Below are 26,192 nucleotides of genomic sequence, written 5' to 3' on the forward strand. Positions count from 1 at the left end.
CCATGCTGCCTTGAAAATTGCAGGGGCTAGTTTGATGGCAAAGCAAACTGTACTTTTTTTTTTTTTTTTTTCCCAGAGATACAGTACTTTTGCAAACTGGTGTCAAATGCATATCGTTAGCAAGCAACAATTTAAGAGAAAACAATATATCACAGTATGAAATTCAAAAACATTTTATTATTATCATCCCACAGCAAACCATGCTGATTTAAAAAAAAAAAAAAAAAAACCCTCAACAGCACTGTGGACGAACTAACCTCTAAAGCTTCCACTGTATGCTTCCAATTTATTGCACATTCTAGTTTTTGGAAAAGCAAATAACACGTTTTAGCTTATTTAAGCCTGTCACACATCAGTTTATTTTATTCACAGCTTCACTGGCATTATTGAATATCAAAAACGCCAATTAAATTGAAAAGAATATTTTGCTAAGCTTGTTATTTTTAAGCTCCTTTGTGTTGCATTTACATTTGGTAATAACCGCTTTTAAATTGTCATCACATTTTTTGTGTCTGTAGAAAAAAAATAAAAATAAAATAATAATAATTTTAGATGTTTGGTACAGTCATAAATGCGTAAGAGCTTTAGAAGTGACCTAAAACTAGCTAAGCCATCATAAAATTAAATAATAGCATCTGAATTTACAAGTCTTCACAAAAATGTACAGTTTAAAACCTGTGATGCAAATGTTAGAAAAAGATGAAGGCGCTGGAGGTGAAGTTAGCCTTGAGACTGTAATTCAGAGTAAGACAGGTTGGCCTGAGTGTTTGCCTGTTATTGTGACTACAAGCCATTATTTTATATCATCGCATCTTTGAGGATGTCAAGTCTTCTCCAAAATGTACCCTGGAAGTTCGGCGAGGTCCAGAGAGCAGAGTCAGATTCTTGAGCGTCTTCCTTGTTATGGCTTGCGTGTGCCTGTGTCGTCACTTCCTGTCCGCTGCATCAGCTGCTGCAGGAGCTCAACGTAGAGTTCGACGCGGCTGACAAGAGGAGCGTTTTTCTCAGCACGAAGCAGCTTGGAGTATACATTCTTATAGGTTTTCAGCAGCTCATCGTCCTTATTGCTGCAATAAAGATGAAAGAGTTCAAAAGGGCAGATGAAAAGGTTGCTTAAATTCACAATTAATCTCTTTTGTTCTTGTTTTTTCCTTTTTAAATACATTTCATGTAGTCATAGTAAATGTTGCTGTACCCGTATACTGTCAGGTAGGACCGCTACTTAATTATTACAATGTGATAAACAGTAAAGAGTATGATCTATTTTAGCTTTATTATATCACCTTTAAATGTTTCTTGTTTCATTAAATCCAGGAACTTTTCCCTAAAAGTTTGATCTAGTCCCAATGGGTTTCTTTTATTATTTTATGGCTGTTTTACAGCAATAGCTTCTTGCCATCTCATGATGGTAAGCAATAAGGCAGTGACATTAAAGACTGATATTAAAATAAAGGTCTGTGTAAAATTTAAGTAGATTTCCTAACCAGCTTTCATACTGGAGCTCACCTTGGTTTACGTTTCGCTGTCGTCATCAGTTTGATCACCTGCAGGAGCAGGAAGGAGAAACTGGGCTCAAATACGCCAATTAACTTCATCACTTCCTGGAGGTTCAGTCCTGCCATTGGGCCATTGGCTACGTCGGAAGACTCTGCTGACTCAGCAGAGTCTGTTTCATTCAACTATGGAACAAGAAGTAGAAGGAAAAGACTGTATGTTACCAAAGCTTTACAAATTCAGTCATTTCCACCAAGTTATTTTTACTACTCAGAAGAATTTAGCTGTAATGGGGTTACTGGGGCTTCATTAACATAATATACACTCATTCGATTTATTAAATGGTCAGAAAACACTTAGATTTTTGTTAAATAAGGAATTTGAAACTCCCTGCCTGTGCTGTATGCTTAAGTGCATAAATCACACCCCTGAGCCAGGAAAAATCCTCCATGAGCTACTGTGAAACTCACCTCTGTCTGCTCCTCCTGTAGCTCTTTATGAATCAGCTGGAAAGCATGGCGGGTTTCTGTCATGATCTCTATTGCCCCAGTCAGGCTCTTCAGCTTAGCTGTGCTGCTGTTCTGACCTGTGGACAAACAACATGAAGAATTATCAAAAGAGGCTTTGAAAAGAAACACTGTTTTTCAATTCAACCCTCATCTGACAAAAATAAAACAAAACATTGCAGCCAACATTGTGATAGTCATCATAATGAATAGCTGCGCACCTGCCATCGTAAACTCAGCAAAAGCCACCCTCTCCAGTAACGTGCGGAGCAGCTCGCAGGGTGCGTCTTTGAGGCTGAGGAATAAACTGACAGCCTTGCTGTAGTGAAGCTCTGCCAAGCTCCGATGCTGCTTTCTCAAGTGTTCATCCCCCACCTGTCACACAATTACAGCCAGAAACACAGACATCCATCAGCTCATTATACCGCTACAAGTATAAAGACAGGCAGCGTATCCCACTTCTGTTCTTTTCTAGTCAGCGTGAACGTCGTTTCCTTACCCAGAGTCACATATTTTATTTTTGGCATGCATAAAAAGCATTGAGCCAAGAAATGCCAATTATTAACACAAAGAGCATCCAAGACATTGGAAAGGAGAATGGTTTTCCACTGTTCTATAATTTTACATAACTTCCCACCTGATTGCGAAAACAGCTGTGGTACATAGAAGCCAAGCGGTGGTGGATGGTGGCGGCTCTGTACTGGTAGAGTGGCTGCCGAGCAGAGTCAGTCTGCAGGTCGCAGTACTTGAGAGACTTCATCATTGCTTCGGTCACCTCTCGCTCAATCTGGTAAGACAAACAGGAATGGATAAATAAAAAATTACTGTGTATGAAAAATAAGAAATAAAATGTACTTGTAAATGTGATGAAAATATGATTAAAACACAATATTTATTTACTTTCATGGCTGAGAAATGATGATATCAGGTATAATACAATATGATAAAAACATAAAAAACAAACAAACAACAAAACAAAGCAGATAAACAAAAATACCCCCCCCCCCAAAAAAAAATCTTGTCCTTGCTTTTTTTGGCGAAATGAGGAATTCTTTCTCAGCTGCAAGTGTGAGAGATTCAGCATAGCAAGGATAAAGCTGTAAACTGAAGTGCTACCAACAAGAGTGACTAATGGACTGAAATCATTTTCCAGCCAAAGATTCACTATAATGATTATTCAAGTGGGGTGTGTGGTGTTTGCTGACCCAATTCATGCACAGTGTGTGTCCCTTTATCAGCGCAGAGCTGGTCCTGACACAAAAAGGCTACAAGTCAGACAAGTAGACCAAAGTGATCTGATAACAAAGGGAAGGTGTCCACACATGCATCATTAGCAAAAGAGGGAGAACTGCAGTGAATATAAATTGCATGTACCGTGTAAACTAGCCAAAAATATATGCAAGTATGATTTTGATATCCTTAATAATGTAAAATGTGTTAAAGCCTTAATATTCTACCTAGCTCCAAATGTGTTAAAACCCACCTGTTCCTGGGCCTTCCTGGATACTGGGGCGTAGTCCTGCAGAAGGGTGGCCAGTGTGAAGTACGTAGTGGACAATTCCCAGTTTACACTGTCCCACACTGCTGAGTGCTTCTCTCTGCTTGCCAATGCTTTCATGGCCTGCAGGTAGTAGTCTATAGCCTGAGGTAATATTGCAAAGATAGTATGATTAGGCACAGTCAAGATGCAGTGAGACAGATGGTTGAAAAAAAACAAAAAAAGCAGAGTGTTAGTAAGAACACTTAATCAAGAATTTAAGAAAACGTCAGTGTGGCACCTTGTTGTAGTAAAGAGCCTCTTCAGGTGAAAACTCTCCTCTGCCTTCATCGCCAGAGAGGTTACAGTGGGCCTGGGCACAGATTCTCATCAGCCTGCCAGTATTACACAGCAGTAAGGCTGTGTTAGTGCTGTCCCCAATGGCTTCAAAGTCCTTCATCCCTTTCTCAAAGAAGCCAAAGCTCTTTTTCCACATCTCCTGCTCTGCTGCAGACACAGACTTCTTCACTAGAAGGGGAACAGGAGAATAAAAAGGCTGGTGATATACTACAAAAAAAAGAAAAAGAAAGAATAACTCTCGCCGTACTCTTTTAAACAAACTGCATTTGCTGTAATGTAACTTACCCTCTTTCTCAGCCTGCATGGCTGCAGCCTGGTTCATGTAATAGACTCCCATCTCATTGCGTATGTTCCCCAGTCGTTTGAGAACCTGACTCAGCTGATCTGAAGTAAGATCTTTCAAAGGCTCAGAGACAAGTAGTTCATATGCTGCCTCATAGCACTTGCTGCTAACAAACAGCTGGTACTCTGGGTCCATCGCTAGGTCTGTTGCCATGCTGAAGGCTAGTAGATAGAGAATAAAAGGAATGGAATACTTTTTAGGACATTTTGCTAAACAATTTATTGTGAATGACTTTGAAGACAGTGAAATATTTAAGACACTGCACACCATAGCAGCAGGAATATCAATATACTGAATTTCTCTTTAGAGACTGACCCTGGCAGCTGCTCTCTCTGTGCAGGCTGTGCAGAATCTCCTGGTCCTCTTTGGTCTGGTAGCTGTATTCCTCCAGGTAAGCTGCTCTGTTGTTTGCATTTTGAGCCAACATCAGCTGGATGTCCCCACACAGAGACAGGCACTGGCTGTGAAACAGCAGCACATGTGGGTGCAGTGTACCGCTCACTGAACAATAGGCATCTGGAAGATGAGGGGATGGAAGAAGACAATTTTGAAGAAACTTTGTCACTGTCGAGATTAAAATTAAACAACAAAGAAATGTAGTTTAAGTTTCAATTAATTGATTATGAAACAGTTAAAGAACCTCACCATAACACTGCAGAGATAGCTTGATGTAACGCAACGCTCGCCCATACTTCAGCAAGTTAGTGGCCGCATCAGAGAGGACGTAGTAGGCCTTTGAGGCTTTGAAGAAGAGTTTCAGCTTCATATGATGCTGCCAGGAGCCGGGGATCATCCCTGAGCGTGTTGTGTGCTTCGGCTCCCCTTGCAAGGGACCTGCTGCTTAAAAAGCAAGAAGACAGGAAAAGGAAGCCTCAGTGAAAACCATGTTTGTCTATATCACGTTTTCTTCTGCAGTATTATAAGTTGTTTTTACCCCTTTCAAGCAGGAGAGAGATGCCTTTCTCAGTTGCACAGGCTCCAGTAGCACTTCTGTCTTCATATTTGAGAGGGATGGGTGTGTTGGGGTCAGCAGCTGGAAGATCGCTCTCTTTCTTGATGCTGCCATCCACCGCCTTTAATCCCTGTGGATTATGTTACAGCATTACAAAACTGTATCCAATCAATTTAGTAACATATCGTTTCGACGTGTCCAAATTGACACCTAGACTTTTATACATAATGCATCTTGACCACCAACAGTCCAATAACAGATCCAGGCAGTAGCAGTTATTGTAGCCTGAAGCTGCTTGTCTGTAGCAGAGATGGGACACCGTCTACAGACATCTGACAACCTCACTTCTTTTCAAAACCACACTTTTTCCCCCAATTTTTAAACATCAGACAAACCAAACAGACACTGAGATCACTTCAGGCAGTTTAACAAAACAGTTTATAAACCAAGAGCTGCAAGAAGACTTTGATGTGTAAATGTGTGTAGGTGTATTTGCCCTTTAATAGAGAAGAGAATGTCAAACTTTTTGAAAAGTCACATTTTTTTTGCACTGCAGGCAAACAAACATTCACATTAAACATTTAGAAAGTCACCTTAAGCACATAGCTCAGGACAAGTCTGCATCTCTCTTCCTTGTCTTGAGAAACGGGGAAAGCACAACTTGGCTGAAGAAGTTTAAAAAAAAAAAAAGAAAAAGAAAATATTAGTTTGTATGTATATAAAGATATTTATTTCTGTACTCCACTTTCCACCATTCAGTCGATGCTAAGAAGGCTGTGGAAACTTTTACAGATTCACTCACTCTGATCTGGTGAGTGGATCTATACTTCTCCGGGACTGAGAGCTCCCCTACAGAGCGGATCACAGCCACCGCTTTGCTATCATCCTGCGGGCTGGAGCAGTTACTGTAGGAACCATCATCATCGCTGTCCTCCGTCAGATCCTCCTCTTCTTCCTCCTCCCTGTCTTCGTCACTGTAGCTGTCCTCTGAACCACCGGCCCGCAGCGACTCCCCTCCATCTTCTTCAAGAGGCTCGTCGAGCTGGAACAGCTCTGACAGCATATAGTGGGCAGAGGCAATGATCTGAGCAGACAGAAGACAGAGGAGATCAGGGCTGAAGTCAAGTTCAATCAAATCTAAGTAATGGCATACTCAGAGTTAGTCAAGTGGTTTCACATTGCATTTTCTCCACTGTCTGAATATACATACGAAAATAAGAATATCAAAGAAGAAGCAGGAGAAAGATAGTAAGGACTTAGATCCATTAATAGTTGGACAAAGTCATCTAAAATTTGCCTCTTTATACCACAAGTCCATCGCTCCACATTTTAAGAGGCTCACACTGTTAGTGTTTAGTATTAAATTTAAATATTATTTTTAACTTAAAACAGCAGCGAATAGAAAAACACTGCAAAAGCACACTTCTTCTCCCTCACAACATTCATGAAGCCTCTGCTTCTTTTAACCGTGTCTCAGTGCAGTCCTTCAGAAACACTTCCATTGTTTTTTCTACTTCCATCCATCAATTCTCTTCCGCTCATCCTTTTCAGGGTCTCGGGGGTGATGGAGCCTATCCCAGCTGTCTTAGGGCGAGAGGCAGGGTACACCTGAACAGGTGGCCAGTCTGTCGCAGGTTTTTTCTACTTCCTTTGTGTTTTATTCAACTTCTGTTGTGCTTTGTCACCTTTTGCAGCATTTTTTCTATTTTGCTGGTGTTTTCTTAAGTTGCAGTTCATTTGACCTTTCAGGGCCACCGTAAAACAACCTGTTATTAACTTGGAAAGAGTATCGACTTTCTCATTTGTCTGAAAATCTGCACCTACCTGAGGATGTCTGTCTTGATGTAGAAGTTTGACACAGTTTAGCAGCAGAGTTCTGATTGTGCCATAGTGCTTTCTGTTTTGTCGCGCGTTTAGCATCAAGTTGCTGGCCACTCTGTGTCACACACACATGAACATAAAGTTAAAACAACCAGAACACACTGACGTACTAGCATGCCCGGTAACTACTGGTTTAATTTGATTTACACCTTACAAAGCTCAACAGTTTATCAAAGGGCTATCACACAGAGACAGATGTCATTCACATCCTCATCTCAGGCCAATTTAGAAGAAATCAAACTAACATGACAGCTGTTAAACTGCACCTGGATAAAAACTGCAGTCACGTGACAACAAGCGAACTCCACACATCTATTCAACTGGTTTACACCCTGAATCTTCTCGCTGTGAGGTGTCAGTGCTATCCAAACACCCACCCCCACACTTCAAACTTTACAACCACTTTTCACAGCTGCAGGACTCCTACAACACAAGGCCGCTCGTATTGTCTGTCTTAGATACTTACTTGTATAATAATACAGCCACAGGAAGAGTGAAGGGATTCTGATATTTCTCTTCCTCAGCCTCCTCACACAGAGTTGTAAGATCATAAAGCTTCACAATGTCACTCCCACTGGCTGTGGATTTAAGAAATTACTTTAGAAAACACTTTTTCAAAATAATACAACTTTTAGATCATTCCTGCTCACTTTTCCCCCCACCTTTGAAAAGCCAGTACGTGTGACCCTCCTTAGTGCAGTTGGACTTCAGGAAAGAAAGGACATTTTGGGCGATGTCTTTCACGACTCTCGTGGAGAAAGTCGAGTTCTCCAGATGAGGGATGTCCTCTGTTTTTATCATCTCGTATTTCTGAAGTAAAAATCAAAAACAATGAGAAAATTTCCCACCATGAGCACCACAGCACAAACTGCTTATGCTCACAATACTTGTTGTTTTATTTATTTATTTATTTTTCCCACAAGCAAAGAAAAACTTTATCCTAATTAATATGCAAATTGTTTCAGTAAGGATTACCACCATTTAATTGGATCACCAATTGCATATGGGAGAACCTCTTGCGTAAGCATGAAGTTGAACTATGTATTCCTCTCACTATATTACATTCACACATATCCTTTTAATTAAACCAATTAGCTCACATTTAACAGATTTTTCATTCCAACATGTTTGTCTTTTAATGTGAAATCGTTTTGAACTTGTAGACTAAGTCTAAGGGCAATTTTTCCCCTGATTTAAAAAACTAATTTATGCAGAGATTTGCTCCAAAAACTAATTGGATCATATATGCTGTACACACTGCTCTTTAGTGAAACTTGGTGGAAACATCGACCAAGTGCATTACATACAGGCACAGGCACTGCCTAGGCTTGTGGTTCGTGTTTTACTCCCCAATGACATTTGCAGCTTAGACCTGACACACAAAATGAACTTAATTAATGAACATGTGTTATTGATTAAAAGAAGCCATAAGCCTGCTGATTGTTAAGCTGTGGAGGCCTTCTTAAATTAAATCTCAAAAGGACAAGCAGGATTTTATTTACCACTGCACCCTTAATGTCTCTTGTGCTGTTGTATTATATTCTTACATACAGTATAGAACAATTTCAAATATCTCTGCGCAGCGAGTTACAGTCTCCTCCTTCTGGATGAAGCCTTATAGTCCCAAATTCTCAAAAACACATTATGCAAATAGCTTTATTCCAGCAGCCACCACTCAGATGAACAAATCAATATTAAAATTGTAAGTACCAAGTACCATCATCTTATCTAATGATTTTCTATTAGGCATGGCTACTGTATGAAATATTTTAGCTTACCTGAACAATGCCATTAACGTGAAAACACATGACAAGTTCTGGGACGTTACACATCAGATTATCAAGCCAGTAGTCGATACCTGTCAGAATGTTGATTGGTTTATTGTTGTCCCTGAAAAAAAACAAAAACAAAACACAGAGTTCGATGTTTGAGACGGAGCAGGAAGGATGTAGCAGGATGAATCCAATGATGCTGGTGCATCTCTTAAAGTCAGTTATCCTAAATTAAAAGATCAGAATCAGAATCAGAATGGGTTTATTGCCAGATGTTGAGGTTTACAACATTAGGCATTTGCTGCGGTGCTTCAGTGCAAACAATAAGAATTAAAGTGCTATGTAGAAAGAAAGATATGTGCATGAGATATACATGTGATATATACATGAGAATAAGAATTATGAATGCTACGTAGAAAGATATATACATGAGTGCAGGTGGTGATCAGTGCCAGACATGAAATGATGCAGTGACACAGCGTAGGGTCATGTGTTAGATGACTCTAGGAACAATATTTACATGCTATGATGCCCTACATCAGCAGTCTCCAACCTTTTATGTGCCACGGACCGGTTTATGCCCGACAATATTTTCACGGACCGGCCTTTAAGGTGTCGCGGATAAATACAACAAAATAAAACTAGTACTGGTACCGAAAAAAAGAAGATTTATTCATAACACACGTGAAAAGACCCAGGAAAGCTGAGTTAACGATAAAAACGGTAACAAAATAACGCTGAAAACCGATAAAAACCCTGAAAACCACACATTTCACACCTGAGCCTCAACTCTCGCGGCCCGGTACCAAACGAGTCATGGACCGGTACCGGTCCGAGGCCCGGGGGTTGGGGACCGCTGCCCTACATAATGTATGCCAACCTATTACATAACTGTTTCATTATGTCATAAGAATAATTTAACATTATGTTGGTGAGACAAATACCCAGAAGGAGCTAAAAGAATCAAATTGAAATACAATTAAAATGCATGACTGCACTGTCATTTAGCTCCTAACGAGTGCTAATTTCAGATCCTGGGTAGGAACCAATGAATTAAAATCCTACCTGAGTCTCAGACTGACGGCAGGATAACGACCACCACCGAAAATAGGCATGTTGGACCCAACCAACATGTGTATGTCTTCAAAAGTCCACATGATGTTTCGTACAAAGTCATTTCTTAAACCCTGTCATGCAAGGGACATCAAAGTGTAAAAAAATAAAAAATAAAAAATCAGAAGATACATGTAGACACAGGGCATGTGCTTTTAGCTGTAGTATTATACTATTAAGGAAGGATGAAAAGATTGTGTTACCTGGCCGTTCTCTCCTTCGTTGAAGATTGTCGGGAGGTTTTGCTCTTTAGGAACAGAGGTCACCTGGCCCAAAGCAAAACTGCTGTCGACGGTAACACTTTCCTGCACATTTAACAGCACACTTCATTTTTATTTCATCTCATGTGACACAAAATACTTTTGAATGTGGAACAAATACAAAATTTAATTCCAGAGATGACTAAAAGCTTAACTTACCTGTTTGGGAGCTTCTGATTCTTCTGCATTAGACGTGCTAGTGAAGGCTGTAGGCCATGAAGAGCTGAACTCATCAGCACCACTGTCCTCCTCTCCTTCATTCAGGCCATCTGATTGAGGCTCAGCAGCCCCATCACCATTTATACTGCAAGAAACAAAACAATAACGAAAACAAAAAAGTTGTTTTACTATCAGATTGAAGAATAACTCTCGTTCAACTCCAGCATTTATTCGAACAAAGCCAACTCCTCACCTATAATAGAGAAACTTTGACAGGATTGCTTTTTGATACCAGTGCTCTTTACTCTTCTTTTTTCTCTGCCACTTCTGATCTATTAGCCGCTGGTAAAACTCCTTCAGCCATGTCCAGTCTCCTGTCTACAACACATAAGTTGCATTGAGAGTTAAATAATATATTCACTTAACAGTTACTACCATGATTAATAACAATAATAATAATTTTAATATTGGTACTAGCCAATATTCACTTCAGCATATTGTCAAAAAAATAAAAATAAAAATTGCATTTACACATTTCAGTGGGCGAAACTAATCTGTTGTGTCACATCAATTTTGCACAGGGTGAAATGTTCTCAATGTTTTTACTAAATCTAAAACATCAGTTTTAGAGTTCTGTAAAAATGTATTTTCTCTGAAACAGGAACAGGAAATAAATAACACAAAAATAAATAAATCAATCACTGGAAAAATATCCATTGGGACTCCCTATTCATCAAGCTTTTATGTTAAACATTGATAGATGCCCCTTACTTCACAGTTAAAATTAATAATGGAGGCAATATCCTCTTGATTTTAAAAAGTGTCGCTCGGCTGTACCTGAGAGGATCTCATGAAAAGCTCTTGAATGTCCAGCTCATCTAAAAGCAAAGTCCTCCCCACACGATGAACTGCCATACTCAGATGGGACTTGCTGTAGGGAATTTTCAAAAGCTTCTTGATGTTCTGAAGGTAAAAAAAGAATTCTGTTAACATCAACTGCATGCCTCTGAAGCTAACAAAGAAATAGCTCTGCAGCAGCTCCACAAACCTCTGAGTCTGAAACCACATCAACATCATCTCCGATGCAGTCGATGAACTCGTACGCCATCCCAAAACTGCAAAAGAAGAAAAACAGTTTACTCAATACAAACTAACTGCATAGCAATAATTAAAGTCTTCGTCTTCAAGCGTATCCATAATTTACCCACTCACATCCTAAATGAAAGTGCAGCAGCTTGGGGGGTTTTAGTACTTTGAATTATGTAGTGAAAAGTCCTCCACTGTGAGTTTGAACCATAGTTTTGCAACTATGCTATACTCCATTCCACACCTCGTTTATTGCGGATAGAGTATCAGTCTTCATGGGTCTCCACAAGTGCATAAGGACCAGTAACACAGGTGATCTGCTAAGCAGATTTTCACAATTAGGAAAAGAATATCTGCTGCTAATAGAAACTTTACCTAGTTTCTTCTCTCATCCAGACATAGTCGCAACATCTCGAAGAAATAGAACTGAATGTATTAAAGCTGCATATCCTCATAAATGTAATCTTGAGAAGTAAACCATTTTTTTTAAATAAGGTAATAAGATATAACTAACATTTTTTTCTGAATTTCTTGTTTCTTATGATTTCATTCAGACACACCCACACCAGTGGTGGTGAAAGCCAAAGTATACATTGGGCATTTGCATTGTCCAGTGTGTACCTATCCATAATTTTAACTGCATTTGGTTCTGACTCATGCTGTGCCCTCTTTAGTTATTTTTGCCATATAGTTAACCATTTCGCAAATTACATTTAAGCAAAAGATTTAATACTTGGTGTAATGATAAAAGTGGTGCCTATCTACCTCAGTCATGAGCTCGACACCAATTCAAATTCAATCTTTCCCATAAAAACTAAACCCGTGCCCCCTTTTCTAAATTATACCTGGAAAAGGGCTTGCTCTTGCTGCTAGATCCTAATATAGTGGTCCCAGCGCTGCCCAGCTGGGGGTTTTCTCTCAGCCAGTTGGCAGGAGGTAGCTTCAAGTCGGTCTTTTCCTGCAGGAGGGCATAGCTGGTAGGTGGTGGGGCTGCGCAGTACTTGACCACAGCACGGCTTTTTATTTCACTGCTGCCTGAGCATATTGAGGATTCCTAAAAATAACAATATCAAGCTTGTGAGAATGAATGGACAGCACTGACAGAGTAACATTTAAATAAGGATATGTCTGGCAGTTGATTATCATGAGTATAGTATGCACACTGATGTTCTTCTGTCAGCTGCACCCTTTTAGGATCACCACAGTGGATCGTCTGCCTCCTTTCAACCCATCTGTACCATTATACTCTGTCAAACCAACTCTCTGCATTTCCTCCTTTACTGCTTCCACAAATCTCATTGGTTGTCTTTTTTCCTCCAGCTCCATATTTAACATCTTTTGCCCAGTAAATCCACTATCTCTCTCCTGCAAATGCCCAAATGCCCTTTTTGTCAGTGTCGCGGTCTCCAAACCATATATCACAGTAGGTTTGTAGGCCTTTTTGATGTCCTTTTATCACTAATCACACCTGGAACTCCTCTTCACCCACTCCACCCTGTTTGCACTCACTTCTTCAATGCTCTTGTGTACTGTCCGTTACTTGATGATGATGACCCCAGGCATATGGAATCCTTTACCTTCACTACTTCTACTCCTTTCATCTACACTGTCTCGCTCCCCTGTCACCTGTCTCGCTCTTATTCACTCACATGTATTATGTCTTGCTTTTCTTGACCTTCATTCTTCTCTCCAGAGCATTCATCCACCTCATCAGGCTCTCCTTCACCTGCTTCCCACTCTCACTAAAGTTATAGGATGTTTACAGATGGCACTATAAATCCACTGTAGCCTAACTCAACATTAGCACTTCAAATACTAATTAAAGAGTGTTATACATGACAACATACTACATACTAGATGGTAGATTATCCTTGCAGACTAGTTACTTACATGTTTACTGTTGTCTCCAGTGCAGGTAGGACCACTGACTTCTTCCTTTGCATTATCCAAGGGGGTGCAAGGCTCTCCGTCTCCAGCTGATGCGCTCATACTGGACATACAAAGATCTAATTCACCAAACAACTCCGATTTAATAAACAAATAACATATCCATGGCTTCGACAAGCCGTGGACCGTCTATACATCAGTCGAATAACGAATGAGGTAAGTCAACATGTTGGCAAAGTTAGTTAGCTTGACAAGCTAGCTCCTCGATAAAGAAACCCTGGCACGTAAAGCTGTAAAATGGAAGTTTCACTAGACTAATTAAACCTAAACGACACGAAGGCGAACAGTTTTCCTTGCTTTGTAAACGACTAATGTTTAGCTCTTAGCTCCGTGACTACTTACACAAGCCTGTAGCCTGCAGCCAGTCTATTGACAGAGCAGTCGCAAGCGCTAGCAATAAGCCAACAACAACTTCCTGTTTCAAGGCAAAAAGAGTTACAAAACTAATTTTATCAGTTGTTTCGAAGAATAAAACTTTTCAATAATAATAACATCTTTACATTTACATTTTAAAGCTATAACTTTAGATATTTGTTTTAGTAAAGGAAAAATATTTTATCTGAAACGATTTATTGTGAAAAATAGATGAACCGGAAGTGTTTTCATAAGTTCTTTCTGGAAAAGTGGAGCACATTCTTCTGATACCTTTTATTCTGAAATTCCCTGTTCACACCATTGTTTTTAATTTAACGTGAGCTTTGCATGTGGTGTGACTTTTCTCTTTTTAAACAATTTGATTCAGTGTGAGGTACGCAAACAATTCCAGTGCAATTCTGTTCAGGTATTTAGCTGTTAAAAACCTGTAAAAAGTTGTGATACTTTTTTTAAATATGTAAAAAAGCATCTCAAACAAAAGCATTTAGGTGCAGGGATATTTTTATAAATTATGAGATGATAAGTCATGAAAATATTAGCAGTGGAGGGACAATTTAAGCATCTAAGTAATTATTATATTCGAGTACTAATGTTTCTGCTGTCCATAATATAATATAATATAATATAATATAATATAATATAATAGGGATCCTTGTAAGAATGTCTAGCCAGTAGTGGAATGTCAAGCTGGTGAGTGAAAAGGGAGGAGCTGTGAAACTTTGCTGAGTGCATTTAATTCCTGCGTGGATGACACAGACTTCATGTGAGGGCAGAAGACGCTGTGATCCAGCTGCTTTAGTATAGTCTATACTGGATGCGCAAACGTGACAGGTTTTTCCTTAAAGTGTCCATTATAATGGGAAGTTGGAAGAATCACGTGCGCCAAGGGCTGCAGCATAGAGACCACAGAGAAAAGCTCCCCTTTGTTGGCGTTTTCACAAGCTGTAAGATTAACTTTTCTCTGCCTCTCTTGATGCTGTCCTCCCTATCAGAGCCTAAGGACGTCTGCCTGTTTTCTTTTAGTGTCTCAGCTGGAGGAACGCTTTGAACTTCGCGACGAGATTTTGGCTGATGTTCAGTCTCAGAGGTTAGAAATGCAGAATTTAACTTACCCTACATCTGGCGTTTGCGCTGATCGGTTTGTCCTCTGCTTGATTTTTTTTTTTGTAAAGTATTTTAAATCTGCTCACTTGTTTTTATTTTCAGTTTAGAAAGACATGGAGTTGAGGTTGGGGGAAACGCCACACTGCTTCGACTCCGGCTGAGAGAGAGTGAGCACCTGGTAGATAAGGTGGGTTAAATGAGGAGTAATCCAATGATTAAACGCCCCAGCGGCTCAAACTTTCTACTACAGGGAAGACGTTTACGTAAAATGCAGAGCAGCATATTTGCACTGATATGCATGAACACCACATCTCACAATATGAAACAACTTTCAGAGCATTTGACCTTTATTTTAAAAAATGAATAAATAAATAAACATTCATTATTGCAACTGGTTCAGAGGAGTGGAGAAAATACTTTAATAATCATCTTTAATGGGTGTGTGCTGTTGTCTGCTTTTGATCTGGGTCACTTCACCCTTTGTTTTGCCTACCCAGTTATCTCAAACTGTCTCCGACCTTACCACCGTCCTCCATCTCAAAGAAGATGAAGTACAGTACTGGCAATCACGGTAATTCAAATACCTTGGTTAGTACTGACTATGATTCCAAGATTAAAAAAACACACTAGGTGACACAGACAATGTAAAAGCAACACATGATGGACCAGATTGAGGAAAGTGTTAATTCACGGTATATTTCAGATCTAGTAAAGGTATTTTTCAAATTGAGTTTCCCCATAATTAGTCAATATGTTGCCAATTAATCCTAGAGTAGTAAACAGTTAATTTGGTCATATAATAAATTTATTTTATATTCGTAGGAATACTGAACCACTGAAATAAAGAAGTATAATTTTCCAGGTTAGGCCGATTGTTGGGATTTTGTATTCAGAATATAAGGGATCAGTTCGTCACCATTATAATACTTTGCTGTTACAGTGTGTCTCAGTTCCATCAAGAGGCACTTACTCTGGCTAAAGGGAGTAACACCCTGAAGGAAGCCCTTTCAGAATATGAGTTCACCATAGAGTGTCAATCCAAAGAGTTAGCAGCCCTGCGTGTGGATCAGCAGTGCCTAAAGGAAGCTCTTGCAGATGCACTGAGAGAGAAAGAACGGCTATTACAGCGATGGATGGAGGAGAAAATAAAGGAAGCGGACAGGCTGAATAATTACAACATCACTCAGGCAAGGTGAGATAATGAGTTCAGGAGTTTCTGTGTGACTTGCAAAGCTCAAAAGTTTAAATATGTTAACTTTATATGATAGCATGGTCACACTTTAAAGCTTAAAAGTTGTCTGGGACTGCTCCCTTTTACCAGGTGGCAACATTTGACCAAACATCTGAAGAAGCACCTCCAGAAAGGTGTGGGGAAAGAGCATGAGCCCACGCCGACCAATTCTTCAAGTGATGCAGCACAGTCTACATCAGCCATTCAGAGTAAGAATCTGCATATAGATATTAACACATATTAACATTCATTAGGACAAATCAAAAAGTCATGTTCATTTGTGGGGATTTTAACATAGATCTACTAAATCCAAACAAGCAGAGAGCGACAGAGGAATTTATTAATACAATGTATAGCTTGGGACTTTTTCCAGTGATCACTAAGCCCAGCAGGATTACAGCACAGTCGGCAACCCTAATAGACAATATATTTACTAATGAAATAGAAAATAGAACCATAAGTGGTCTCCTAATTAATGACATCAGTGATCATCTACCTGTTTTTATAGTGTATAACAGCAATTACAGGAAGGTTAAACAGCAAAACACAATAAAATACAAACGAGTGAGAACAGAAGAGTCAATAAACGCATTCAAAAGTGATTTACTCAAGCAAGAATGGGAGATGCTGTATAAGGAAAAAAATATTGATAAAGCTTATGAGATTTTTTTAGGAAAATTTAAACTGTTATATAATAGTCATTGCCCAGTAAGGAAATACAGTAAAAAACAAAAATATGCAGAGTGCCCATGGATTACAAAAGGATTGCAAAATGCATGTAAGAAGAAAAATACCTTATACAGAGAATTTATAATGAACAGAAGCACAGAAGCTGAAAATAAATACAAGAAATATAAAAATAAATTAACGAGTATTTAAGGTCATGTAAAAAGGAATACTATGAAAAATTACTGATTATGAATAAAAATAATATTAAAGGGATCTGGAAAACATTCAATACCATCATCAAAAAGGGCTCGGGGCAGGCAGACTATCCTTTGTATTTCGCAAATAATGATAGAAATATTACTAATATGAGAGATGTGGTAAATGAGTTCAATAAATTCTTTGTAAGTGTTGGGCCAGACTTGGCTGAAACAATTCCTGATATAACAGATTATGTAGAGAAAGAAACTAGACTCATTGACCGCAATCCTCATTCAATGTTCTTAACGGTGGTGGAAGAAATGGAAATCATTGATATTGTTGGGAAATCACAAACAAAAAACTCTACAGACTCTGACGACATTGATATGGAAATCGTTAAGAGAGTGATAGAGGGCATTTCCAAACCCTTAACACACATTTGCAATTTGTCCTTACAAACTGGTACATTCCCAAAACAAATGAAAACAGCTAAAGTAACACCACTGTTTAAAAATGGTGACAGACACCAATTCACAAATTATAGGCCTGTCTCTCTACTTTCTCAATTTTCAAAAATACTGGAAAAAGTCTTTAGTAATAGACTTGACAAATTTATAGATAAACACAAAATAATAACGGATAGTCAGTATGGTTTCAGATCAAATAGATCAACATCATTGGCATTAATGGAACTGATCGAAAATATCACCAACAATATAGATAAAAGACAGTGTATAGTTAGTGTATTCATTGACCTAAAAAAAGCTTTTGACACAATTAATCATGACATATTACTTGATAAACTGGAGTACTACGGCATTAGAGGAGTGGTGTTAGAATGGGTAAAGAGTTATTTGAGAGACAGGCAGCAATTTGTGAAAATTGGGGAATATCAGTCAGAGTGTATGGACATTGTTTGTGGAGTTCCGCAGGGGTCAGTATTGGGACCAAAGCTGTTTATCCTCTATATCAATGATATATGCAGAACATCAGATATACTACAGTTTATTCTATTTGCAGATGATACAAATATTTTTTGTGCTGGAGAGAACTTACAGCAGCTTTTGGAAATTGTCACACAAGAAATGATTAAACTGAAAACATGGTTTGATAGAAATAAGCTATCATTAAATTTGGAAAAAACTACATTTATGTTATTCGGCAATTGTAAAAAAGATGCAGGAGCAAAATTATTAGTAAACAATGTTGAAATAGAGCAAGTTTCGGATACAAAATTTCTGGGTGTGATAATAGATAACAAAATCTGCTGGAAACCTCACATAAAGCATATACAAGCCAAACTGTCAAGAAGCATCTCCGTACTAAGTAAAGTTAAATATTTTTTGCCTTCCAAATCACTCCGGGTACTTTATTGTTCACTTATATTGCCATATTTGGAATACTGTGTGGAAATTTGGGGAAACACATATAAAACTGCACTTCAACCAATATGTAAAATTCAAAAAAAAGCAATCAGGATGATTAATAAAGCAGGATTTAGAGACCATACTAACATCATGTTTTTGAAATTAAAAATACTGAAGTTTATGGATCTTATAAAATATAAAACTGCAAAAATTATGTACAAGGCCAGATACAATATGTTACCAGGAAATATACAGAGGATGTTCTATGACAGAGAAGGAGACTATGAATTGAGGGGGAAATTGAATCTAAGGATTCTTAAAGCACGGTCAAAGGTTAAAACCTTTTGTGTCACTATTTATGGGGTAAAACTGTGGAATAGTTTTACTATAGATCTACAGCAATGCTCAGGAATTAGTAAGTTCATGAAAATACTTCGAAAACTGATTTTGGAAGAATATGATACCGATAAAGATGATCACCCATTGTATGTATAAAAATATCAAATTATATCCAAATTATATCAGTCACGGTAGCCAAGTTTATATAGGTTCTCCTCGTGTATCGTGTGGAGTATGTGATGATGGGAATTAGGTGAATTATGTGGGATCAATAAGATGTTGAGCAGGGGTAGGAATTAATAAGTATGTTCATACTTCTTCCTACTCCTTTTCAGACCAAACATTGTTACATTATGTCAGACGATTTTGTTTTATTTCATTATATATTTTTTGTTTATCTGAACACATACGTGTGTGTGTGTGTGTGTATATCTACATATATATTCGTATCTGTAAATGAAAATATATGTAGTGTGTATATATTGTTTTTTGTTTTATATGTCTGAAACAAATAAAGATACAATACAAAACAATACACACATTAGATGCAAACAAATGGCTGACTTTTAGGCCGTCCTTTTTGCTCTTTAAATTAAGAAGCTTTAGGTCGTAGGTTAAAGACAAGTGTGCTAATGAAAAAATGAGACAATAGTGCAAAATGATATTTTTTTTGTTTGTTTGCTTTTAACCATCTAACTAGATAGCAGTGGCAACTTCATAAGAGTTACAGTACATGAAGTACTGAATATGAACTCTTGGACCCAGCTACTAATAAAACCTAATGGTAGTTAAGGATTTAATAGGAAATTCATATGCAACCACTTTGATATAATGCTATTTTTGAGCAAGATTTTTTTTCCAATTCAATTTATTTATATAGCACTCTTCACAGCATAAAAACTACAAAGTCCTTCACAGTAAAATAAAAACAGGTAAACAAAAAAAATAGCACAATCAAACATTCAGCACAAATCTAATTAAAAGCCAGTCTAAATAAATGAGTCTTAAGCTGCTTTTTAAAAGAATAAATGCAATCAATGCAATGTAATGATGGAGGGAGAGCATTCCACAACCTGGAGGCCACCGCTCTAAAAGATCTCTCTCCTCTGGTCTTAAAACGTGTTCGTGGGACTAGCAGCAGCCTTTGATTAGATGATCTCAGGCTGCGAGAGGGAGCGTGGGGTTCTAACAGATCAGAAATGTAGGCAGGGGCATCACAATTCAAAGCTTTAAAAGTCAGTACCAAGATTTTAAAATGAATTCTAAAATGTATGAATGTTGCAATAATAGCGAATACATTAAAGTCTTTTTTTCCCCCACCACTTTAATCTACAGCTCAAGACCTTTAATTCAATGTTTGGTCAAAAGAATCAGTGGTAATTGTTTTGTGTCTGCCTATCTTGTCCTCAGGGATCAATAATCCAACAGATATGCACAGTGGACTCCCAGACCAGTGTCACATCTCAGGTCCACCACAGGCCTAATATTCCCTTCAGATCGCAGGGAGAACACTTTTTTTCTCCCCAGTGCTTATAGATGAAATGATGACATAAATAATGAAAATGTAGTTGGTTTTTCTTTGCAAATGTTAGGATAAATTGCTCACATGGATCTATTTTTATTATTTATCTAAAAATATATTTAAAGATCCACTATACTATGCAAATTTGTTTGTGACGTATAGTTAGAGTGCCTAGTTTCACATCACAAGTCACCCTGAAGTTTAGCTGATCACATGTGGACATCATCTTCATGATCAATGCATCAAACCCTTCCGGTTCTACGATTATTATTCTTTTAATCAGTTAACCTTTGAAACAACTTCATATAGTTTTCAGTTGTTGTTTTTTTTTTTTTAACATTTTAATTACTGTTCAACGAATTAAACATTTAGTAATTTTGAAAAATCAAGCTCAGTGTTAGTTTACTGCACACTCTTGTATGTAATTATGTGTTACTGTCTTCTTTATCACCTGTAAAAGAAAATAAAGAGACTTTTTTTTTTTTTTTTTAAATCCCCTCTCCTGAACAAAGACTATTATTTTAAACATTGCATGTTGTATTCCTTAACTGATTAAATACTAAGAATTTCATTGTGGTGTATTTCTCATTCTGTTTGATTACAAATCTGAAATATTTCAAAATGTTTTGGGGTTGTTTTTTGTTTTGTTTTAATCATCAGAATTCAGTTTCTGATCTCTAGGATCTGATTGCAGTTTGTTTGCTGCCTGTTTCCATGGTCACCAGTGTTGGCATTAGTAGTTAAGTTGCACAGTTTGTGGAGTGCGTGTTTGGTTTTACTGATTGTGGTCTAAACACCTCAAGCTGTAGTGGAAAAATGGTAAAAGGCGGAAAGCGTCATTTTTCAGTGAGCACTGATTGCAAATGGGTAAGAAGTCTTCATTTCATTGGTTTAATTAAATCATAGCATTCTAAACCTAGATGTGTAATTAGGTTTTCTTTCATTTTGTTCCCAGTTTGCTCATCCAGGTTTATCAGAAAATGAGACAAAGACTGGAGAGAACTGTACAAGCACTGGGATCATGCTGACTCAAGTGAAGTCATCGTTGCCTCAGGCTTTAAACTTTCAACGCTATCCTAAATGGAAAAGTCAGCAGGTGTGTATGTAGATAAGGCATGGCCTTACTGCTTTTGATATCATAGTCACTGCCAGTGGCCTTGATAGTTTTTCTTGGACTTGCTATCACAGTTCTGTATTTAGTTGCTCTCCCAGTATGAGTTTTATGGGTTAACTTGCAGAAATCCAGAGAGTATCCCTTCTCAGACCATGACAACAAGCACGCCTTAAAAGACGACGTCATTGTATTCTCTCATGTAAGTATGTAGTGAAAGGTTCAAGGTTTTGCTGAACACAAGATTCACCACATTATACCTTTAAAAGGGGACCGTGTCTATTCTATGTTGATGTACTTCAGAGTGTGGGAAGAAGGAAGTGTCTTGATGATCGCAGACAGCATATCTCCCGTTTCTGCCTGTGCCATGGTGGAACTGACAATAGCACCAAAGAGACTCGAGGGAACGCCACAGCCTACCAGAGTGACTTCATAGTGAAGGAGGTTGTTGATTCTGCATCCAGAAACCGGCGCTTCCCTCACAACCACAGGCAGAAGTCTGCAGAGGCAGCTTTGGCACAGGCGGGGGAGACGTTTATGTGGTTCGGACGAGACGATTCTGACCAGTCTGACACCCTGCAAGTGCTGGCAGCTACCAACTGCTCAACACCATCCAAGCCTTAAGATATTCTTACATTTAATGCCCAGATGGCATCATTAGGGGGCCATAGCATGCACAGAGCTTCCTTCACTTGCATATGAGCTGTAATCCATTAAAAATTGTGAACCAAGATTTATCCCACAGCATACTCAATATCAAATGTTCCAAGATTGGAAAAAGCATTAACATAGTTTAAGTAACATTTATTCCATAGAAACTATGCAAAGTGATTACTTTCAAAGTTTAGAACCTGCAAAAACTACTTCAATACTTTTGCTAGTACTTAAGTGATTTTATCTCTGTATTTCTAATATTGTAAGGCTGGTGATAAAATGATCAGAATCAATGGCAGGTACTTTTTGTATCTCAACTGTTGAGAGTTCAGTCAGCCTCAGGCAGAAGAATGAACTATCAGCTAATGTTGACTCTATTAAATGTGCCAAAGTTGCTACAAACATTTCATAAACGCAATATAGCAATGTAGCACAATGTTATTTGAACTCAAGTTAGCATAAGCTGAGTTAACGTAGCTATGGATGCATCTGAACATCAGTGTGCACAGGCCTGATTTGAGTGCCACTATTAGTCTACGTGAGGACTGTTGGTGGTTCACAGTTTTGCCAGCAGAGGGCAGCAGGGTTACATGAGCCATTTGGCCTGCCTAGCCAGTGAGTTGTTCATTGTTCAAGGGCCAAGTTGTATGAAAAATGTAATAGCCACAAAACCCCTGTGTAATATGCATGTTCTGTGAGAGAAAATGTGGGAGGGGGGGGGGGGGAGGAATAATTAGAAAAATGATCCTGCTATTTTTATTCAATACATATCAACATGGAGATATTCAATTAGAGCATGCGAAATAAATTAAGTTTGATTTGAGTCATAATGCATGGGCTTGTTTCACCCCAGGGGATGAAAAGGATGGATATGTGTGTGTGCAGCCCATAAAGAGAGAGGAGGAAGCGTGGGAGCCAATGACAGCGAGCACTGCTCAGAGAAAAGCACTTAAGTGAAGAGTGTCCCCGACCACTCTCTCCAATAGCTGATGTTTTCTCCAGAGCATGCTCTGACCAGCTGCTTTCTTTCTTTAAATACTCACCGGGGAGATGGATTTTTCTCACAAGCTTTCTTTCAGCTGTTGTAATTAGCTGATCCACATACCACGCTGACCTTGTAGGCGTTTGTTTCACTTTTAAAAGGTGAAGCAGACCTCAGTCTTTTCTCAGACAAGATGGCTGAGAGATGTTTGTGTGAATCTGTGGGCCTTTTGCGATTTCACTTTGAGATTATCTGACACATCGCCGTCAGAAAAAACGATCCCCTGATGCAGGTGCACAATTAGGAGGGGGATGTCTGATGAGGAGATTACTTTTGATGGTTTCCAGGTCTGTTTTAACCCTATTTCTGCCATGTCACTGAGACAACAGCCTGGAGCATTTTGCTATTTTGCCTAAACTATTGTCAAATATTTTGTGAAGGCCAGCAGTGTTGCTGATGAGAGAGAAAGAAGCGCTTATTAAGGAAAAACACCTGTGCTCTGGTTTGATGGTTGGTTGTTCCTGGTCTCGACTGGTTGTCTGGCACCTCTGTCCCTGTGGGTGCATTTCGCAGACTGCACTTTTCTTTGGACTTGCCACAACTTGAACAACTCCTCCGCACAGAAGCCACCAACACTTCAAAATCATAAAGTCTCATTAGCTCTGTCAGAAGAGCAGTAAGGCTTTTAATACTCGACAGAAGAGTGAGAACGCTGAAATAACATGCCAATCATTAGTCGTGTCAGGCTGTGCGTACTGTATGTACCATGTTTAGTGTGTTACTGCATGCCTGTTACATCACGTAGCCGGCAAGTATATGTAAATACAGTTGCATGGTAGAAAATCAATCCTTCTCCCAAGGACAAAAGGCACATCTCAGTAAACAAGCATTCAACCACCAAAGCCTTGCACTTCATGAATATTAAATCAGTCACTTTGAATCCTACCTCTTTGGTGTTGGTGGAGGCCCTAGTCTGGATTCTTACCATTTGCTGTGATTTATTCACAGGTGCATGTGTCTCTTTGATGTGTTGAGTTGAGAGGTTTTGCACCTGTTAGAGAAAAAAATGCTTTGAAAACAAGAGGTGGATTTGCCAGACAGTCAAAATAACAGCAACAGAAGGAAGATTTGTGTTGCCATGGTACATTGTGTGCGTGTATGCGTGTGTGCTTGTGTGTTTTCTTTTCCAAAAAAAGGCTGCTGCGCTGTTTTGACACATTCTGTTGTGTGCAGCAAAATTGGTTTTTGTCAAACAAGATCTACCTTCCTTTTTTTGTAAATCCCACATCAGTTTTGGCATCCGTTCTGACATTATGAAGTTGTGCATTTTTCATTTTGTGCATTACCTATTCATTAAAGATGTAACTTGAAAGAGAGTTGCTATGGAGATGCTGCGGTTAAATCGCATATCTCAAAGATTTTTTATTTCTGTTTATTCTTTTGCCAATTATAACTACGTCTAGCTATCTTGACTTCTTTCGATTTTTCACCCCACTTTCAATATCTTTTTTGATACGATGTCAAGGCTCACGGTAGGGCTTTTCCTTATGCCTAACACTTAATCTTGTTCAAACACTCAGCACATAGTCTAAACAGCAACTATAGAGTCCAAAAGTCTTTCGAATTGGCTGGGTTAAACTACACCCAAACTTTAAGACTCCTTCCAATCTCCTGTCAGTCATTTCTCTTGCAGTGCTTCCAATTCCCTGGCAGTGTTATTTTTTCAGCAGCCAGTTGGTTGGTGTCCCCTGGCAGCCTTAGTGGTCCTTGTTGCAGTAACGGTCAGGGGCCCTCCTGAGTCTGAGGGTGGTGATAAAGGTGGCTGGCTATCTCATTTCCACAGAGGACTAGATAACATCCTGAGAACATTCCCATCACTTGAAGAGTTTGTTCAGTTGAGATAAGAGTTCCCCTGCTAAAACCCAGCTGGGAAGCTCTGTGTTTGCCTGAGTGTGTGTGTCTTTGCACTGTGCATGTGTGCCTTAACAGAGTACTTTGGAGCATGTTAGCTGCAGTTCTTTTCTGTGCTGCAGCTGTGAGGTCCGCCAGGCTCCGATCGAGACGCTGCCTCAAAAGATCAGGCCTATCCTTGCATTAAATCACATTCCCCCATGCATTTTTCAAACCTCCGACAAGGCTTGCATGTTAATTTGTGCGTAGGTGGTGAGAATAATTACATTAGCCTGGTTGTAAACAAAGACAGCAGTCTGTTCAAGTATCCCACCAGAGAAAGAACAAGCAAGTAGTTTATACAAGGATGGATGAATTTATAATGCATGCTTTACATGAAGGCATTCATAGCTGTTGTATCTGTAATTAAATAGCAACATGAAGAAAAATGAGCTGTTTTTCAAGCAAAATAAGCCTTATGCATTCTTGATTTTTTGTCTTTTGTTATATATTTAAAATAAGGGGAAACAATGCACAAACCACAGAGGATAGTTTTCTTCAGAAACACACTTTTATAGCCCCAAAAGCTTTGACTCGATTGCTGCATGTGCACAATGTTACCAAGTGTTTCATCACTGCTTAAGAAGCTCCACCTCTTAGTTCCACCACACTGCTCCTTCATAACCACATTTTAATCTCATTAGTAAAAGGCATAATGCAATGTACAGAACCAAAGATAGGCCACACACACACATCCAAGAGTGCTTATGCAGTGTTTCATACTTGAACAAAAGGGGGTCATTCATACAGGAAGCTGATCAAAAATATGTCAACAAGTGAAGGCTGCCTCAGTCTTCTCATAGGAAGAGCAAAGTGACACAGCTAAAATACGGAGATTCTATTTTCTGCTCCGACAGAGAGCCTGTGTAACTTCCTGCTTTCAGCCCCGCCGCATACTGTATGTAACTGTTTATATAGTCAGCCCTGAAAACTGCTTCAACATCTCATAATCACAGCATTCTATTTCCTGCTGCAGACCTCACAACAAGTCTAATTAACCATTTTCACACTTATTTTCCAGTCAAACGGGTAAATCTGCCTCATTTGCATTCTATTGAAGGCATAAATATGAGGCAATGAAGGCATTCTTATGTCCTTTAACGGATATGACAGAAGCCTTAATGCAGAGAAATATAATTAGATGTGAGTGTGGCCATTGTTATTATCATGAGATTTTGTGCCATCTAAAAAGCACAAACTGCTTCACTGTGTGTCTACTAAGTGTACAATGGCATATTCCCATGAATCTGACATTATTATCAAATGTAAATTACACTGCCATGAGCCGCTCATTACAATGTGTGGAATGTGTCACAAGTTGTTAAAATCTCAATTTAACA

General features: G+C 38.8%; 3 protein-coding genes across 7 annotated transcripts; 2 read left to right on the forward strand and 1 right to left on the reverse strand.

Annotated features, from left to right (window-relative positions):
* Positions 1-226: 226 nt before the first annotated feature.
* edrf1 (erythroid differentiation regulatory factor 1) lies at positions 227-14,999 on the reverse strand. Of its 4 annotated transcripts, none has more exons than XM_026190225.1 (26): positions 14,838-14,999; positions 13,294-13,393; positions 12,249-12,457; positions 11,366-11,432; positions 11,155-11,280; positions 10,571-10,695; positions 10,318-10,462; positions 10,102-10,203; positions 9,851-9,972; positions 8,792-8,903; positions 7,676-7,823; positions 7,480-7,591; positions 6,957-7,068; positions 5,935-6,216; positions 5,726-5,797; positions 5,115-5,262; positions 4,826-5,020; positions 4,496-4,696; positions 4,123-4,341; positions 3,779-4,005; positions 3,484-3,642; positions 2,638-2,787; positions 2,222-2,375; positions 1,965-2,080; positions 1,507-1,679; positions 227-1,067 (listed from the first exon to the last, which is right to left on the reverse strand). In XM_026190225.1, the coding sequence occupies exons 2-26, from the start codon at positions 13,390-13,392 to the stop codon at positions 902-904; spliced, it is 3,741 nt and encodes a 1,246-aa protein (XP_026046010.1). In that variant the 5' UTR covers position 13,393; positions 14,838-14,999; the 3' UTR covers positions 227-901. The 4 variants fall into 4 exon arrangements, with proteins under 4 accessions (XP_026046010.1, XP_026046009.1, XP_026046011.1 ...); XM_026190224.1 differs by lacking the exon at positions 14,838-14,999 and adding an exon at positions 13,693-13,769; XM_026190226.1 differs by lacking the exon at positions 14,838-14,999 and having other exon boundaries at positions 13,294-13,416.
* On the forward strand, positions 14,046-20,433 carry LOC113035003 (autophagy-related protein 16-1). 2 transcript variants are annotated; one of them, XM_026190229.1, is made up of 8 exons: positions 14,046-14,098; positions 14,571-14,669; positions 14,749-14,812; positions 14,932-15,016; positions 15,327-15,400; positions 15,770-16,021; positions 16,151-16,269; positions 20,044-20,433. In XM_026190229.1, the coding sequence occupies exons 2-8, from the start codon at positions 14,582-14,584 to the stop codon at positions 20,115-20,117; spliced, it is 756 nt and encodes a 251-aa protein (XP_026046014.1). In that variant the 5' UTR covers positions 14,046-14,098; positions 14,571-14,581; the 3' UTR covers positions 20,118-20,433. The 2 variants fall into 2 exon arrangements, with proteins under 2 accessions (XP_026046014.1, XP_026046013.1); XM_026190228.1 differs by lacking the exon at positions 14,046-14,098 and having other exon boundaries at positions 14,159-14,669.
* A 433-nt stretch (positions 20,434-20,866) lies between these two features.
* On the forward strand, positions 20,867-22,003 carry tex36 (testis expressed 36). The gene is made up of 4 exons (XM_026190897.1): positions 20,867-21,022; positions 21,111-21,251; positions 21,394-21,468; positions 21,570-22,003. The coding sequence occupies exons 1-4, from the start codon at positions 20,972-20,974 to the stop codon at positions 21,888-21,890; spliced, it is 588 nt and encodes a 195-aa protein (XP_026046682.1). The 5' UTR covers positions 20,867-20,971; the 3' UTR covers positions 21,891-22,003.
* The last annotated feature ends 4,189 nt before the right edge of the window (positions 22,004-26,192 follow it).

The sequence above is a fragment of the Astatotilapia calliptera genome, chromosome 13, assembly GCF_900246225.1.
Source record: "Astatotilapia calliptera chromosome 13, fAstCal1.2, whole genome shotgun sequence".
NCBI classification, from domain to species: domain Eukaryota; kingdom Metazoa; phylum Chordata; class Actinopteri; order Cichliformes; family Cichlidae; genus Astatotilapia; species Astatotilapia calliptera.

What these genes read in the sequence shown, in the direction of transcription:
- edrf1 (XM_026190226.1), bottom strand. Translation starts at nt 13,401, where the DNA reads ATGTCCAGTATGAGCGCATCAGCTGGAGACGGAGAGCCTTGCACCCCC. An exon ending in GCTATCTCTGCAGTGTTATG is followed by an intron (nt 4,697 to 4,825) that starts GTGAGGTTCTTT and finishes CTCATCTTCCAG; the next exon opens with ATGCCTATTGTTCAGTGAGC. An exon ending in TGCTGAGTTTACGATGGCAG is followed by an intron (nt 2,081 to 2,221) that starts GTGCGCAGCTAT and finishes GTTTGTCCACAG; the next exon opens with GTCAGAACAGCAGCACAGCT.
- LOC113035003 (XM_026190228.1), top strand. Translation starts at nt 14,540, where the DNA reads ATGCGCAAACGTGACAGGTTTTTCCTTAAAGTGTCCATTATAATGGGA. An exon ending in GCTGATGTTCAGTCTCAGAG is followed by an intron (nt 14,813 to 14,931) that starts GTTAGAAATGCA and finishes TTTTATTTTCAG; the next exon opens with TTTAGAAAGACATGGAGTTG. An exon ending in GTGAGCACCTGGTAGATAAG is followed by an intron (nt 15,017 to 15,326) that starts GTGGGTTAAATG and finishes TTGCCTACCCAG; the next exon opens with TTATCTCAAACTGTCTCCGA.
- tex36 (XM_026190897.1), top strand. Translation starts at nt 20,972, where the DNA reads ATGGTAAAAGGCGGAAAGCGTCATTTTTCAGTGAGCACTGATTGCAAA. An exon ending in CTAAATGGAAAAGTCAGCAG is followed by an intron (nt 21,252 to 21,393) that starts GTGTGTATGTAG and finishes GTTAACTTGCAG; the next exon opens with AAATCCAGAGAGTATCCCTT. An exon ending in ACGTCATTGTATTCTCTCAT is followed by an intron (nt 21,469 to 21,569) that starts GTAAGTATGTAG and finishes GATGTACTTCAG; the next exon opens with AGTGTGGGAAGAAGGAAGTG.